This window comes from Ptychodera flava, chromosome 5, assembly GCF_041260155.1.
Source record: "Ptychodera flava strain L36383 chromosome 5, AS_Pfla_20210202, whole genome shotgun sequence".
In the NCBI taxonomy this organism is placed as follows: domain Eukaryota; kingdom Metazoa; phylum Hemichordata; class Enteropneusta; family Ptychoderidae; genus Ptychodera; species Ptychodera flava.
Genome location: NC_091932.1, coordinates 27,409,365 through 27,427,065, shown reverse-complemented (window position 1 = coordinate 27,427,065; position 17,701 = coordinate 27,409,365). Strand labels below are relative to the sequence as shown.

Genomic DNA, 17,701 nt, shown 5'->3' with positions numbered 1-17,701 from the left:
TAATCACTGGAATCCCAGTGAGTTCTGCCAAGCGCCCTCACAAACCTAAACCGAGTCACTTGAATTGGTTAGGGACCGTTCAGTTTTTACGGCCGGGGGGGGGGCCGGCAAAATCTTGTCGCCGGTGTTCAAAAAAATGATGACCCCCCCTGCATTTTTCGCGAAAAAATGATGACCCCCCCCTTTGTCAGACGAAAAAATTTGATGACCCCCCCCCCCCCCCCCGCTGAAAAATAACCAAAACCCATATGTCAAATTTACCCGCACGGTTTGGATTTGAACTCCGGTACGCGGCGCACTTTATTCGTGTAGCAGAGATGCCAGTGTACAAACTTCTCAGCCACATCCATGCAAACGTCTGTTAATTAGGACTACTGTAGGGCAATTTTTAACTTCATTTCCACAGACAACTTATGTCCATGGACATTGTATAAAGTAAACTTTATTGGAGTGGTTCGCCAAAGGCAGCCCTCTGGTTAAGAGGGTCATGGGCCATTACGTAAAGTCAACTTTATTCTAGTGGGCAACCAAAGGTGGCCCACTGGTAAAAAGAGGGTCGATCATGGCCATTGCATGAAGTAAACTTTACTGAACAGGGCCGCTGAAGGCGTCCGGCCGTTAAGGTGGTCATGGGGTATTACAATAAAGTAAATTTATTGTAGTGGGCCGCCGCAGGCGGCCCGCCGGTAAAGAGGGTCGATCATGGCCATTGCATGAAGTAAACCTAATTGGAGTGGGCCGCCAAAGGCGTCTGCCCGCTAAGAGGGTCATGGGTAATACATAAAGTATATTTATTGTATTGGGCCGCCGAAGGCGGCCCGCCGGTAAAGAGGGTCAATCATGGCCATGGCAGAAAGTGGACTTTATTGTAGGTATTATGTTTTTGAAAATGTGGTGACCCCCCCCTTTCCTACCAGTGAAAAAGTGATGACCCCCCCTTCTTGGATTCCAAAATTATGATGACCCCCCCCCCTGGATTTTGCCGGCCCCCCCCCAGCCGTAAAAACTGAACGGTCCCTTAGTAGCAGAATTCACTTTTCCTTGAAAATATCTTGTCACTAAACCATGCACATGTCCCGATCGAATATGATCAACCCGAAAAAAAAAAACATTTTTCTTTTACACGAGCTCCTGGTGACAGATGTGGGCTTTGCATTGGTGTAATATTAATATTCATGAAGAGATATAAACTTTTATGAATGTATTGCATGGTAACGATGTCGATGACCTCATGTGCCCTGTTCGGAGAAGTGTAAAATAAATCGCGGGTCGATTGGTTCAGCTGGAAGTATCGAGCGACTCAACAGTCACTTAGGGAGTCCTATAGGCCTCCAGCACTCTCCAGATCCTGTTTGCATGGTTCTCTCGATCTCTCAAAGAGTATAAATCAACCAAGTAGATCTCCGTATCGCAGTTTCAATCGATAATTCACGGTTTAGACACAAGAAGACCGGTGAATTGGAGATAGAGGTGAGTTTGCATTAGTTGGTGCTATAATTGAGGTGATCATGACCTTCACCTTAACTTTATGCTACTGATTTTAAAAAGTTGATCAGGACTTCCCCCAAACACATTCCTCTGTTTTGATAGGCTTGGAATAAGTCAACACCGCATTCTGTGTGCTGAAATATTGCGTATTTAACCCGATGTTTAATGAGACCGTACTTTTTGCTCGTCAGAAGCTTTTGAACAAATCTACAAACCTGAAAGGCGGATGTATACCATAGCGATCTGATAACGCTAGTTTCATGTAATACTATACGGCGACTGTATAATATTATACTTTGTGCACATTAATCTGTTCAAATGCGTGCAGGAATAGCCCCTTTTCCGGGTTAAATTTCATGATTTTTCAAAATATTCCAACTTATGTATGCTGTTGTGATCATTGTTACCAATCAACGCATGCGCTGTATGATTTAGTCTTCTGTTCGATATGAAAATGTCCGTCAATTCTTAGAACATCGATTTGACCACAGACAGTAGAGAAACCTGTCTATGATTTGACACGGAGACCAGGGTCGCGCCACAGCCATTCCTTCTGGACCGTGGCTCTGATGACGCTCCACGGGCAGGCACGTTTTTAAACCACTGCGGAGCAGATTGTCTTCTCGTTTATACGTGTCATTTTCAGTGAGTCGAATTTGAAACGGGCAGTTTCCAAACGTGAGACAATGAGCTAGTATCATAGCCAGTTTTGCAGGTCTGACCGAAAGTGATAAGGCGGACTTTCAGGCAGTGTATCGGACCGTTGACGGCGTGCACGACAAACGGGACGCCTTCGACCTCAAACATCTTCCCTCTCCCCGTGAGGAAAAGTTTGAAAGTGCGAAAACCTTACGATGAAATTGCATTCAAATATGATAGTAACCTCGCACTGAACACGATAAATCGGTTGTTAGAAATTTAAACTGCTCAAAGACTTTTGAATAACAAACATTTCAAAACGCACTCGGAAATTAGAATGTTGATTGAGTATGCACGGTTTCTCCTGGCGTCATCGTAGAATGTGCGAATTTGCGCACGATAATCGTAGTAGAGTCAACCCCCGTCCCCTAAACTGAATGCTTTTCATTTTTTTTCACGTGTTCGTTGCAACTATCAACTGCTCCAGACACACAACTAGATTAAGTCGGCTACGGAGCTCGAAATATCAGTTTTCTAAATTTGTAAGACAATATAAAAGGAAATCTGCCAGTGATATTCTGTTCACACAGTCACTGGAGTGATCACGTGTCAGTTACTGCGATTGCTGCTTGAGGGACCGTGGACTATTAGTATTTGAAGACACGCACGATATTACGAAATTCCCTACCCCTCCTTCTCCCCTGGACGAAAAGTTGGAAGTGAGAAGATCCGATGAAGAAATAATGATATGAACTTCCCCAAAACAAAATAAATTGCCGAAAATAGGCTGTTGGAAGTTCGAGCTGCTGACAGGTTTTTCAAATACAAACATTTTACGGCAAAATCTGAATTACGATCGAATATTATTACGCATATTTATGACATGTTCATGGCTCACACTTGGTGCAAAATCGCACAAAATGACCGAAAAGGGGAAAATCTCCTCCTTCTCTGAACACATTGATTTTCATTTGTCGTTTACATTGTCCATGACCCCTATATCACGACTCGATCACGTCGGCTATGGAACTCGAAATATCTATGTCCTGAACCGCAATAATATCATATACGGAATATGCTGATGATATCGTGTTCATGCAGTCATGATGGTGATAGCGTGGGAGACGGTTTCGAAAGGCCTCGATCGAAATTACCCAGAGCGAAGATTTAGACTACTATCTCAATCTTCGATTTCATAAGCTTGCTTTGTTTTGCAGAATGGCATTTGCTACTTTCCATCAATGGAAGCAAACTTTCGATTTAATTTGACAGAAATATAATCTATACGGATTAGTTTGTTTGTTTGTTTATTTCACCACTGACAAAAAATGAACATTTGTAAAAGTATACAATTCAGTGCAAATAAACAAAATGTATAAATATTTGTTACAATAATGTGTCTGAAATATCTGAAGTTGAGTGGTGAGGGCCATGAAGATAGTTCGGTAGAACTAATACAAGTTCATGGCCCCGGCCGGGAACATATTATCTCGTATAGTGAGATCTGATGACAGTCCGTACAGCTGGTGATAAAACGAAAAGACATTCACAGATGTGATCTAAAAACTTGGAGTTGAACAACGCAACTGTAAAAATACACAACAATTTAAAACACTCGAATACAATATATTACTGGTAAAGTTATATGAATCTTAATCGTCACTATGTAAAAGGTAGTGTTTGAGTTTTGTTTTGAATGCATGCCTTGTGGTGACCTGTTGGAGTGATGGGGGAAGGGAGTTCCAATGTGTAGCTACCGAGTATCTGATTTGGTTTTGTGCCAGTGTGAGGCTATGCTGTGGAATAAGGTAGTCTCCTCTGCTAGATAATCGGGTGGGATAAGAGTGTGAAGGGATGTGGAGATATTGTTGAACATCACGGGGGTAACGGTTGGATTTTAAATCATGGATGAACATGCAACAAGCGTACTTGCTAAGTTTGAAAATATTCAAGATGCCAAGCTGAGGGAAAAGTGGTTTAGTATGGGCTGTGAAATGTGAAAATGTGATGAGGCGGACCAGTTTCTTTTGCAAGCGAGAAAGCTGATTAATATGAGATGAATAAGTATTTCCCCAAGTCTCAATGCAGAAACTCAGATGGGGAAGAATAAGTGTTGTTGCAGAGAAGAATTAATATAGATCTGGGAACAAAATGACGAATATGTGATAGTATTCCGATTTTAGAGATGATTTTATTAGTTATGGTATTAATGTGAGAGTGCCAAGTTAAATGTAAATCAATCGATATTCCAAGGTAGGATGAAGACTCTGTAGCAATAATTGGAACATTATTAATGGAAAGGTGACCATGAATGTTTATCAGTTTCTGGTAGGTTTTAATAAACACGTAGTTCGTGTTGTCAACGTTGTCGGTGAGTTTGTAACGACTTTAGTTAGTTCGTTGTTAATGATATCAAGATTGATGTTTTGATTTTTTGTGTAATGAAAAATGTTAGTATCATCTGCAAACAGCTTGAAGTCAAAAAAATTAGTTGATTTGTTAATATCGTTAATATAGATAAGAGAGTTGGACCTAGAATAGAACCCTGGGGACACCACACTGCACCTGGTGAGACCTGGAGGATATGCCGTCTATGTAAACTGACTGATGGCGATTATCTGGATAACTTGTAAACCAATCAAGTGCAGAACCTTTTATTCCATAATGATGAAGTTTTTGTAGGAGAATATCATGGTTTATGGTATCAAAGGCTTTTTTAAATCAATGAAGATCCCTAGGATAACATAACCTTTATCAATGTAGTCTGTGATCTCAGAAATCAAATCCACTAGGGCAAGTTTGGTACTACGATTTTTCCTAAAGCCATATTGAGTATCTAAGAAGATATTGTGTTTGTCTAAGAACGAAATCAATTGCTTGTTGACCAGGGATTCAAAGATTTTGCTAAATGTCGGAAGAATTGAGATTGGTCTATAATTTCCAACCTCGAAAGGGGACCCCTTTTTAAAAATTGGCGTTATACGGGCAAACTTCAAAGCGTTGGGGAATTGGCTATTAGTGATAGAGAGGTTAATAATATATGCAAGAGGGTGAGAAATGTAATTAACAGCATCTTTAACTAAAAGAGGGTGAATAAAATCGTACCCTGCAGATTTACTACAATCAAGGGCCATAATTTCCTTGGTTACATCATCTACAGTAATGGGGTTGAAAAAAATGGAATTCATGTTGCTATTATTGAGGTAGTTAGTTGGATGAGTGTCAGTGTGAATATTAGAAGCAAGATCTGGTCCGATGTTAGTGAAGAAATCACAGAAAATGTCAGCAATATTGGCGGGGTCTGTTGTGTAGTTATCGTTCTGGGCGTTAACTCTAATTTTGGTAGGAACGTTGCCTTTGCACTCATTTTTGTTTATCAAGTTGTTTATGACTTACCATGTTTTGTTAGTATTGCCAGCAACTGAGTTAAACTTGTTGGTATAATAATTACGCTTAGCAAGTCTCAGGAGCTTGGTGAGCAGATTCCTGTAGGTGTGATAGTGACGTATGCGCTCAGGGTTGCGTGGCTGACGTTTCGTGCGTGAGAATAGTAAGTGCTTGGTTCTGATTGATTTACGGAGACCACGTACCATCTTAGTTAGGATGATGCAGATATATCGTTTCGACTCGTGCAACCCCCCCCTCTCTCTCTCTCTCTCTCTCTCTCTCTCTCTCTCTCTCTCTCTCTCTCTCTCTCTCTCATACATCGCAAAAAGCAAATTTAATTTAATTTTTTTCATTGTATCGTTTAAAATGATATAGTGATATTTTAGAGACAAAATCTTTATGTGTGCCCGTTTGCCACTATTGAGCTAGTTGCAAGTCTTTCAATATGACATTTTAAGGTTTGTTCCTAATGTCATATACGACAATTATAAATCTGAAATGGATTGGTACATTTATTGTTTTCACAGGTAATGACATCTCTTTGGTCAAGAGCTTTTATGTGGTTTGCCTTTGGAGCGGTGTACTGTCCGGCTACTGGTATGTATACATATGTATATGTCCCTCTCTCTCTCTCTCTCTCTCTCTCTCTCTCTCTCTCTCTCTCTCTCTCTCTCTCTCTCTCTCTCTCTCTCTCTCTCTCAGTTGTCGGTCGTGAACTTTCAAATAAAAGTTACTTTGAAACCTTTAGCTTTCAAGTCAAAGTTGCCAAGTCGTTCGAATCGAGCCGGCCAGGAAAAAAAGAACTCGTGATCCACTGTAACAAACGTTGCGGGACATTAATGATTATTGATTATCACAGCTTGGAAGAAAATGCTGTCTTAACGGATAAAGGGTCCGATATATGGGAGCATTTGAATATTGCGTGAATAATTTAAGTCAAATGTGGAGTAAAATCTATGGTGATATATGTTTGGCATTACGATTTAGATGCATTCTTGACAAAAACTGCACGATTATTGGGAGCACTGTGGTTGCGCAGGCTCAAGCACACAGTAATTATTTCAGAGGCTACTAAAGAGTATGTTGGTTAGCGTTTTCAAATTTCTTGTCATGAAAGATATCATATGACGCCAAAAACATCAGTATGACACCCATACGACTGTTTTTCTGAGATCTAATTATAATGGCTAAGAGAAATCATCGCTTTTTAACTAGGTACTATCAGCGGGTGGCAGTATATTTAACACTGAGATGAAATCGCCAGTCAGAATTTCCATGCCAGCTGTATCTTAGTTTGGGGCTGATCATTTAAGGTAGTATGCGCCTTGAAATTGGAAAGACAAACTTTTGTTCAAACTTTCCTCGATAAAACTTTCAATCAAGTTGAAATTACGAATAAAATCAGGGGTTCACCGTTCAATTGAAGTTTTGGGTACTAGATACAAATTACCTAAAAATTACCAAGATATGAAAATAAATGTAGCTGTGTTAACTCTACGGGGTAAAATTAAATTTTCGAATATTCATAAAAAAGTAGGTTGGTGAATCTTTATTTACTCCTCGAGATTAAAAATGAGCGCCCCCCCCCCACAAGAGGTAGATCGGAGAAGTATAATTGTAAAAATTGGAGAGCCCCCAATATGTGTTTTCGTGGCGAATTCTACCGTAAATACGATTGGAACTAATTTGGGATAATTGGATGGTGAAGTAATGTCGATTTAATCTGCAAATGTAAGCTCGTCTGCTTTTCTTTTGAAGTTACAAACTTGTCTTTATGAGTAATTTGTAATATCGCAACATTCAGCTACAGGGCATCTGACACTTTTGAGAATATAAAGATCCAATTATCCAAAATTAGTTCCAATCGTGCTCGTAATGTATCGTTTACACAGGCCCGGCGGACCTTTCGTTTCCTTGTACCGGGGACGAGGTTCTGGATCTGAGTATACAGGATGCCATCACCACCGTAGACAAGGCAATACTGGAGACGACGAGGACAATCTGGGAAAATCACGAACCAAGAAATCCCAACGATCTCCTTCGGCTGTTCAGATTTCCTTCGAAGGACATCGTTGAAGTGGCCAGAGCTCAGGAAATCTTTGAGGCAATCTTGGAGAAGATCAAAGACCGCAACGCCGAGGGAATTCAGATGAGATCGCGTAGACAGACTGCCGATGAGAAAGGTGAACAATCAAAATGGCCTCCAACAAGTCATTTGTGATCATTAAATCCAATCAGGCAAATGCTTGCTCTAATTCGATCTGATCGTCGTCGATAGCTGCAAAATTTTATTAAGATACATCAAGGAAAAAAGACAAGATGGCGAATTATAGCTAGATATTCCACATTTGGAAAAAAATCGTATTCACGTTAGAAAGCATGGACTAACCTTTTTTTTGTTGGTTTGGTATTTTATAGAGCCTGTACCATCGCATTGAGCAAGTAGTAAAGATTGAGGAAAATCATAGGATTCCGAAAAAAATCACTTTTGTTCTCAAAAAAAAAATATCACACACTGAGGGTAACTGTTTTTTCCTTCTGACAAAATAGATATGGCTTTCGAGAGGATAGTGAAGCCAGATTTACTTGTGGATATTCCAGTGATATCAGGCTGCAACGGATTGAACAACCCTATCCAATGTGAAAACTTGTGTTTTCACGCAAGGTACCGGACTTTCGACGGCACGTGTAACAACCTCGACAAACCGCACCAGGGGGCTGCCCTCAGACCGTTTGCCCGCCTGTTACGGCCTGTGTACGAGGATGGATTCACCGAGCCCGTCGGCTGGAACAACGGACGTTTATACAACGGTTTTGAGAAGCCAAGCCCTCGTCTGGTATCTACCACCATGGGGAGCACAAGCAACATCACCGACCACGGAAAACTAACCGACCTGGTATCACTGTGGGGCCAGTTCCTCGATCATGACCTTAGCCTTACACCCACAAGTCCCAGTTCTATGTCCTTTAAGGACGGGGTGAAGTGTAGCGAGAGCTGCGACAACAGGCATCCGTGTTTTCCCATTTCTATACCAGAGAACGATACAAGAATAAAGACTCAGTGCATGGAATTCACCAGATCCAGTGCGTTTTGCGGATTCAGCCCATTTTCAAACCACAGCGAGGAAGTGGTTCCACGCGAGCAAATGAATGCCATAACATCTTATATAGATGGATCGCTAGTCTACGGCAGCTCTGAAAGTATGGCTGGGAGACTTCGAGCATTTGATGGCAAAGGCGGTATGAAAGTCAGCAAGATAAATCAGAACGGATCATTTCCTCTACTTCCTTTCGACAAAGATGCCAGGATGGTTTGTGAGAGTGATGGCAAAAACCCCACGATACCTTGTTTCCTCACTGGCGACACAAGAGCCAACGAATTGACGGGTTTGACGAGCTTGCACACCTTGTTTATCAGAGAGCACAACCGACTGGCCGGTCTTCTGTCCGATCTGAACCCCGACTGGGATGACGAAACGATTTACCAGGAAGCTCGCAAGATTGTTGGCGCTCAGATACAGCACATCAGCTACTACGATTACATGCCCAAGATTCTCGACGAGGCCAGTGTGAGAGAACTCCAAAGCCAAACCACCTACAAGCCAGAAGTCGACGCTTCAATTTTCAACGTTTTTGCCACGGCAGCGTACAGATTTGGCCATGCAACGGTCAAACCCATTCTACGCAGGTTGGGTCCAGACTTTAAACCAATCGAACAAGGCAACCTGCGTTTACACGAGGCATTCTTCCAACCCTGGCGAATCGTCCAGGAAGGAGGCATTGACCCTATCCTCAGGGGGTTCGTCAGCACAGCTGCTAAGGACCTTACCCCGGATGAGATCATGACAGATGAACTCACTGAACACCTCTTTGAACTGTCCAACACCGTCGCCTTGGATCTAATGTCTCTGAACATACAACGTGGACGTGACCATGGGTTAGCTGGTTACTCAGAATGGCGGGAGTTTTGCCAACTGGGATCTGCAGAGTCCTTCGGCGATCTGGCGGGAAACATCTCCAATGAAGCCGTACTGGGAAAACTGCGTGATTTGTACGGACATCCGGGTAACATTGATTTGTTCGTCGGCGCACTGTCTGAAGATCCGTTGCCAGGTGGTATCGTAGGACCAACATTTACCTGCCTGTTACTCAAGCAATTTAAAGCATTAAAGGAAGGAGACAGGTATGGAGATTTACCCTTTGAACCTTGACCTCCTGATAAGCAATGTCATCATGTGGAGATGCCATCCGAGCAGTGACCGACAAATAAGTTTCTCCCGTTGTCGATTGTAGAATCAATGAACAGGTTATAAGCCCTAATAAAGGTTCAATTTAAATGACATAAACCTTTAATTTCAAATGGCAAGAGACAAATATTTATTCTAAGAAAATTCAAATGATTTTTTGGAAATCAAGTCTTGATTTAGAAGTCTTGAGCAGAAGACTAATGAAACATGGTCAATTTTATCAGAATTCATTTTAACGAAAAGTATAAATATAACCTCATTTTCCAAAAACGATCTTTAACGATAACAAACGAGCGCAAAAGGTATAAAATTTGAATTTATTTTGTCGGTATTTGTAAACTTTTCTACAAATACTTACAAACCCCCGATCGCAACCAGCTACTGATATTTTATAAACATTTTCTCATGACCTTGTTCTATAAGTTTTCGTTTTCCAAAAGTATCAAAAGAAATAGTCGTTGTACGGTAATATTTAACCCTTTACTTTTGCCCTTTTACTTTTCATGGCTCAGATTCTGGTACGAAAACGAAGGAGTGTTCACCAATGGTCAAGTCGCAGAGCTGAAGAAGGTGACGCTTGCTAGAATAATATGCGACAACACCGATATCTCTGAAGTACAGGCGGATGTCTTCACCATGCCTGGAAATGACAGTGAGCTCCTAAATTGCAGCGCGATTGAAGGAATAGATCTGACACCATGGACTTATCACAAGGAAGGTATATGGTAATCGCCCATACCGTTGATTTTGTGGATATTTCATAGTCGTATCGCCTCTCTCTACGAAGTCAAGTTGAAAGATGCATAAAATAAGAACACGTTCAGAATTGTGAGACAGACAGGTCTTAAGAGAAATAACTATATACAGCCGTACTGATAAAGTTTATTGAAGCTGTTGTCGCCCTTACCGTGGCTGTCACCATTATCACTATCGTCGCCGTTGCAATGATGATGATGCTCATCATCATCATCATCATCATCATCATCATCATCATCATCATCCATAAAGTGTGGACTACCTTCATTTTTCTATATGTACTTCAAACATATTTTGTTTTCGTCAACTTTATAAAAAAAAAAAGTCTAGTGTCTTTGTGGATGTCGCCGTTAATTAAGCGTTTGTCTGCTTTGTACGCATCGAATTATGATTGAGATTATGGCGTTTCAATCAATAATATTGGTGTCAAAAACCACTAGATGCATTAACCTTTGTGTGGGATAAGTTGCCTCCATCATCATCATCATCATCATCCATCATCATCATCATCATCATCACCATCACCACCACCACTAAACCATCATCATCATCATCATCATCATCATCATCACCATCACCACCACCACTAAACCATCATCATCATCATCATCATCATCATCATCATCATCATCATCATCATCATCATCAGTACCACCACCACCACCATCGTCATCATCATCATCGTCTCCGTCTTATTGTAGTTACAATCATTGTAAAACGTATCTCATCATTTGCATCACTTGACAGACACGACACCTCCGACCGTAGATTGTCCAGATGACATTGAAAAGAAAATATCTAAAACGAAGGACAGTGACACGGAAGATTCTCAAAAGGTTCACAGATCGCCTGATGAGACTGATACAATTACCTGGGATGACCCGAAGACCAGTGACAACTCCAAGGATCCCGTCACTGTTGTTTGCTTTCCGATGAGTGGGTCAGACTTCCCGGAGGGGAGGACGACAGTTCGTTGCTCAGCCCGTGATGCTGCTGGAAACTGCGCTTCGTGTGAATTTACAGTCACCGTAGCTGGTATGTATTTTGACGGGCGTGAAAAAGTGAATTCCAAACGATCAAAATGATATCAAAATGTTGATTACAATACGAAGATAATGAAATATTCGAGAGCAGAATGGCTAGTTTATGAAGCGAAGTTTAGAGTGAATTCAACAGATCCTTAAGTTGTGTGTGTGTGTGTGAGAGAGAGAGAGAGAGAGAGAGAGAGAGAGAGAGAGAGAGAGAGAGAGAGAGAGAGAGAGAGAGAGAGAGAGAGAGAGAGAGAGAGAGAGAGAGAGGTTTATGGCATTAAAATATTGCACAGACGAATACTTGAATTCATACTTTTCCTTCCCAGGTAACGAAAAACGAGAAAACTGACAGACATATAGGATAGCAGTGCGCACTATCAATGGAGTTAATTGGCATTACGCTAAGTAAATGCAATGCAACGAGAAACATATACTGGATTCAAATAATTCGTTAAAAAGTAGTGCATGCAAATAAGTATGAAATTTAATATTCTAGTAATGATCTTAAATGCGTTGATATTACGAGCAATCACTTCTTTTGGTTCTGTGTAGTATCTGTATAAAGTCTGTCCGTAAATATTTGCAAGTTGTCTTCTTAGATAATTTTCAGTGTTCATATTTATCAGAATATACAGTGACAATCATGCCCTTTCCTCTACGCATGCTCAGTACCGTGTGAAGTATGAATTAATAGTCATTTTGGCATGTAGCGTTTCATTCATATCGGAAAGTAAGATCTAGAATTATGTCAGGTACATTTCCCAATCTAAACCAATCAGCCTGATTTCTCCGACGGCAAAGATGACCAAGTCGACGACTTTTACGGATTCAACGACTTTTACGGATTCAACGTTCATTCGTTCGTATGCAACGTCATTTTGTTTTCATTGTGGACCGTATTAAAGTAGAGGAAAAAATAATTCCATTTCGAAAATCTGCCCCAAACAGTAATTATGTTACAAATGAAAGCTTGTGGCGCGTTTAAAGGAATATGGAATGAAAGTAGGAAGCAGTTATGATAAAAGGTGGCAACGAAAGCCAGTTTCCCTGGCAATATTTGCTCTAGACTACAGACAGTATAAGGTCCTGAATATCCCACATCTAGTCTGTGCTAGTTTCACTATTCCCCTTAAAAAGGAAGAAAAGACATCGTGACCCGGGCCGCAAAGGACAGACACGTTCAATGCAGAGACGGTATCTAACGTCTATATCAGTATGTTTACATTAAATGGCGGGCCCCACTACAGTGTCAGCGATGTGTTTGTATGCATGGCGGAAGAGACTTATCTCCCATCTCCAGGCGTTTGACCTTGGCCAAGGACAGGGCTGCTTTAGGAAACTTAGAAGGAACCTTAACAATGGCCGGGATAGCTAGAAGTGTCTCATAAACTCATTAGGGGAATTGTGTTACACTATATTGTAATATTGCACATTTCAGTTGCTATGATTCCTCTCTCGCCCATTGCATTTTTTTTCCGCCGACCCTTTCTCACTTTTTCTATGATTATGAGCACATCTGATTCGTTAACAAAGCAAAAACAAGTCAAACAATCAGCCAATAGACCAAAGAGTCGGTCATCGATCGATCGATCAGTCGATCATCAACCAACCAACCAACCAACCAACCAATCAGTCAATCGATCGATCGAGCAATCAGTCAGTCAGCTAGTCAGCTAGTTAGTCGGACCAATCAAAATCTTCTCCGTTATACATGTAGAAATTATTCCATAATGTTTCAGAACATTTCTGGTGGTCTCCGAAAAGAGCACCAGTAGGTTAACGTTAATGTGTGCTTGTCTTGTGTAGAATATTCTACTCTATTCCGTTATTTCCCGCTTGTTTCTCCCCGCTCCGCCCGTCTGCTTGCTTCTCCTGTTTTATCTCTCTTTTTTTCCCGAAATTTCGTTTTCTGTTTTCTTTTCATTTCTTTTTATTTTCAATTTAGGGGCATGGTCACCGTCTGTTGATCTTATATGGGTTATTGTGGTGTTATATCGCACACTGTACGATTATTGGTGAGTTTACCAAAACGACGGAACTATGTCGTCAGCTTATGAATTTCTGAGTGGCGTGAAAGCAACACGTGACGAACAGACATTTACAGAGTTGGCGTATTTTGAGTAGTGAGCATTGTTATGAAGACTTTTGCAATTTTGTGCATTTTATTTAAACATTTTGAAGAAATATATTTATCAATTGATCATATATAGTAGTTACCTACAGTTTTTAATCAGAGTTTCAGAGATTCTGGTAATATATAATACACAGATCATCTTACAGGCTTGTCATCGTGTCCATTTAACACGAGGAATAGATTCAATATGGTCCAAGCTGTAACAAGACTTAGGAACAATTTGCCCGTGCTGAGCTACAGTGTGTAATTCAACACTATCTTAGGGAGTACGTTGATATTTCTTCGTAAAGAAAAGGAACTCTTGGACAAGCACTGTTTAATGCCATGAGAAGGCGGGCCTTGTATATTTTAAGAATGCCCAAGCTAATTCACGGCTCAGACGCTACAGCTCCACCCATTTTACCAACCAGGAGTTATGAATTGGTTTGAAGAGATAGTAGAGCGTGTAACACAGATCAGTGTTACTGTCTTACTTGTTTGCTTGAAACAATGGTCAAGTTGTATCAGGAAATTACTCAAATTACAACCCAACTGCAGAAAGAGAATATAGACATCATATAAAGCTATGTCCAATACGCGGTACTGTTGCGATTTTAATAATTCAAAGACAAACAGATTCCCTGTTTTTATATATTATGTCAATTTACAGTATTTCATTCCAGTCTTTCAAATAGTGTACACGGTCCGAAAGTTTTTGATCCTGTTGTTATGCGAACATAGCATGGGATTTCCTATCTAGCTAGATTGTCGTAACACTGATAAGTATCAGTGTCATCCGAAATGCCCGTAGCTCAGACTAATTAGTGCTTGAACAGTTGTTTTGAACATATATGTAAATTTGTGCTCTGTAATGGCAGTCACCTTTTATTTTACACACCGGCAATAAAAATGTAAAAGTCAACGCAAATATAGCGCCAAATCATTCTCTGATACACCTTTCTTCGAAAAACAAAAATAAACACCAAGCAGATTGTAAAGAGTCCAAATGTAAACTTACTATCTTCACAGTGAATTCTCGCTACCTTAATAGCTTTCGTCTTGTGCTTAGGGGCAAACTACTTGATATTGCAATGCACTGTGGGTAAAAAAGTCAACTTCTCTCTACAGCAATAGTTTGAAATAGTGATCTCATAAATAATTTTAACACAATTGCAATAGTTGTCATGGCAAAAAGATTTTTTTTTCATAAACTTTCTAAACTCATGCATCTTTTCAACTTTTAGACATGTCTGGTATAAAATTCCTGTACAACCGAAATTTTACTAGTTCGTTGGCTTCTGTAGTCTTACGTCTTTTTAGAAATCCTCCATATTGAATACGTTGTCAACCGCCCCACACTTTTATGACTCACTTAGGTGGCAAAAGCGTACTTAAGGTACCGAGAATTGTTTAGAATAATAGAATGTGCTGCAAAGACTGAGTGTTTGATCACAGGGCGTTGTCTACATGTCCGTCCCCAGAACGCACCAGCAAGGTATAACTTCAGTTATACCTTGCTGGTGCGTTCGTTGTTGCGTGCGTTCGTTGTTGACTTTGTCAAATTTAATCCGGTGATAATCTGGTGAGAGCGTCCACAGATTAGTAATTTACCCTTGATTACTTTGGCTAATTAGGCACTCAAACTCATCAGATAATAGACGCAGCATGTTGATAAAACGTATACGCAAGATTGTCAAGGGCAGTGCTAAGTTAAGACCGAAACACCAAAGGTTGGTAGAATATATCTTTATTAGCGATACAACGAAACACCTACCCACCCCTGGGGACGGACATGTAGACAACGCCCTGTGGTTTGATTTCAGGGGCAGTCCATATTGTCTGCACCTCGTGTCTGGGAGTGTGCGCGCGCAGCATGTTCACAGCGGGTATCGCTTTGCAAACGAGTGCTGTACCCAGGTTGACAAAACTTGTCAATCACTTTCAAAATCTTGAATTAAAGCAACTCCGTTTAACTCCACGCAACGTCTTTAGTCAAAGTACTCATGTTTCAGTAATTATCTAAAGGTATGGGATGAGTTGTTTAACTCGGACCATTTACGGCACAACTTCAGCACAGCTGTAGCTTTGATCCTGAATTTGTACCGACTACTTGGCACCTGAGTTTTGTGAGCTACAGCCTACATGTCTTGATTATAACAGTTTTCATCAACGCTGCTACCGACATAACCGTTACACTGTAATATACTACTGCTCAAAACGAATACAGGGTACTGACTGAGCATCGTTAGTGTAAACGCGCACTATTGCTCTGCGAGATCTTTTCCTCCTTCGCGAGTTTCATATAATGATGGTTGTTGCAAACGTCACATTACTATATAACGCGTGCTCAGGTGTATCAGGAGCGACCAGACCGAGTACTTATAGCGATAGGCTGTCAAAATACGCGACAAATGACGCAAGGCGCAGAAATGACATTTTTGTGTATCTTCTATTGGTACAAATATGGCACGTGATACTTTGCAATGTCTATTTACTCAATCACTGCTGACGGTTACACGGTCAATGCACCGACAAATATCAATATTGGGCATGCTCATTCCGCTCAGAGATGTTCAAAGAGGGCGCTGCGTATAAGTTCAATATAACTGTTCAGCGGATTATAATTTTCCTGAACGTCACCTTTCAAGGAAGTTTAAAAACATATTTAGCAAAGTTCTGATGCCTGTGATGCGAATTCTATAGTGACGCTAGATGTTCGGGTCCACCTTCAACCTGCAATCGGTTCACCTGCAAGCCTGGGTATCACAGTGCTTCCCCGGGGAATGTTCCATGTCTAGGTCCCTTCGATCAGTCACAGTGTTTGTGGGGGACTGTGGATCAGTTAACACCTTGGGACATATGAGGGCGTTGTAGTTTTCTAACAGCGGGTTTATCACGTTCGCTCTCAATTAGAATGCAGCACGAACAGCCCGATTCATAGCCCCATTCATCGTTAGCAAATTGTGAACTCGAAATGAATAGTTCTCGCGGCTGATTCTGAACAGCGCCATCTGTCACCCACGACAATAGCAGTAGCGCCTTCCCCCAAACCCCAATGTTAGCTATTTCCTTTTAGCACGGTCCCTTCACAAAGTATGGATTTCGAAACCAATAGCCCTTATCATGGTGGCACCACTTAATCAATAAACTGAAATAATGGATAGAGCATAAATTTCTTCTATAGAATTTGGAGTTTGAAAAAGCCACAAATACAATATCGCTTCAAATTCAAAGAAATTGGTAACTCCGCACCACGACAAGTGAGGGCATCCTAACCGAACGGTATATTTCATGAACACTGATATCGTAGTGAAAGAGTCCTACGCCAGACAATGATCACCTCTATAGCTGTCCATCTGTTCAAATATCTTTCTCCGTTCCCTCTCGGCCATGACAGTTCTCATTCTGGTTCTGCAGCTTGACATAGTTTACAAAGCGTTGAATCAGCCTCTCATACCAAGATTCTGACATTTGGTTGTAGTGTTTACAGATATTCGGGATATTAAGATATTCGTTCCGTATTTGGCGACGCGTGAGTGTTGCTGAAATATCAACAAACTGTTAAAACCAATATTTCGTTAGATTTGAAGTTCATATGTCTTTTAGGCAAATTAGATAATTTTATCACCGGGACTGCACTTCACCTTGGTCGTGTTTGTTTCACCAATTCACAGACCTCTATGAGTTTTCTTACAGTAGCGAACATATAAAATTGTCGTTTTGGAAGAACGTTAACAATGGTAAGAATGTCTTATTGTACGGAACTGGTGCTCGTTGGTCAAAACTATGGTTGGGAGAAATGTTGAAACTCGATGTCAAAATTCATGCGCACAGATGTTTTTCAATTGACTTTTAGCTCTAAGAGTTTGATTGTCAGTTGTGTTTCTCAAGTTAATACGGATTACATTGTTGAACAGAGGTGCGTTTTTTTGTCAGCCGTGCGATCCAAAAGACACATATTATGACGATTATAGCCCCAACACCCACACTTATTCGTGACATCTGTTCCATTAGGGTAAGTTGTCGCTTAGTACCATCGA

General features: G+C 40.8%; 1 protein-coding gene across 2 annotated transcripts; it reads left to right on the top strand.

The window, feature by feature from the left end:
- Nucleotides 1-1,323: 1,323 nt before the first annotated feature.
- On the top strand, nt 1,324-14,656 carry LOC139133407 (peroxidasin-like). 2 transcript variants are annotated; one of them, XM_070699974.1, is made up of 7 exons: nt 1,324-1,470; nt 6,042-6,111; nt 7,407-7,697; nt 8,065-9,697; nt 10,274-10,479; nt 11,265-11,552; nt 11,875-14,656. In XM_070699974.1, the coding sequence occupies exons 2-7, from the start codon at nt 6,045-6,047 to the stop codon at nt 11,895-11,897; spliced, it is 2,508 nt and encodes an 835-aa protein (XP_070556075.1). In that variant the 5' UTR covers nt 1,324-1,470; nt 6,042-6,044; the 3' UTR covers nt 11,898-14,656. The 2 variants fall into 2 exon arrangements, with proteins under 2 accessions (XP_070556075.1, XP_070556076.1); XM_070699975.1 differs by lacking the exon at nt 11,875-14,656 and having other exon boundaries at nt 1,366-1,470; nt 10,274-10,486; nt 11,265-11,380.
- Nucleotides 14,657-17,701: the final 3,045 nt, after the last annotated feature.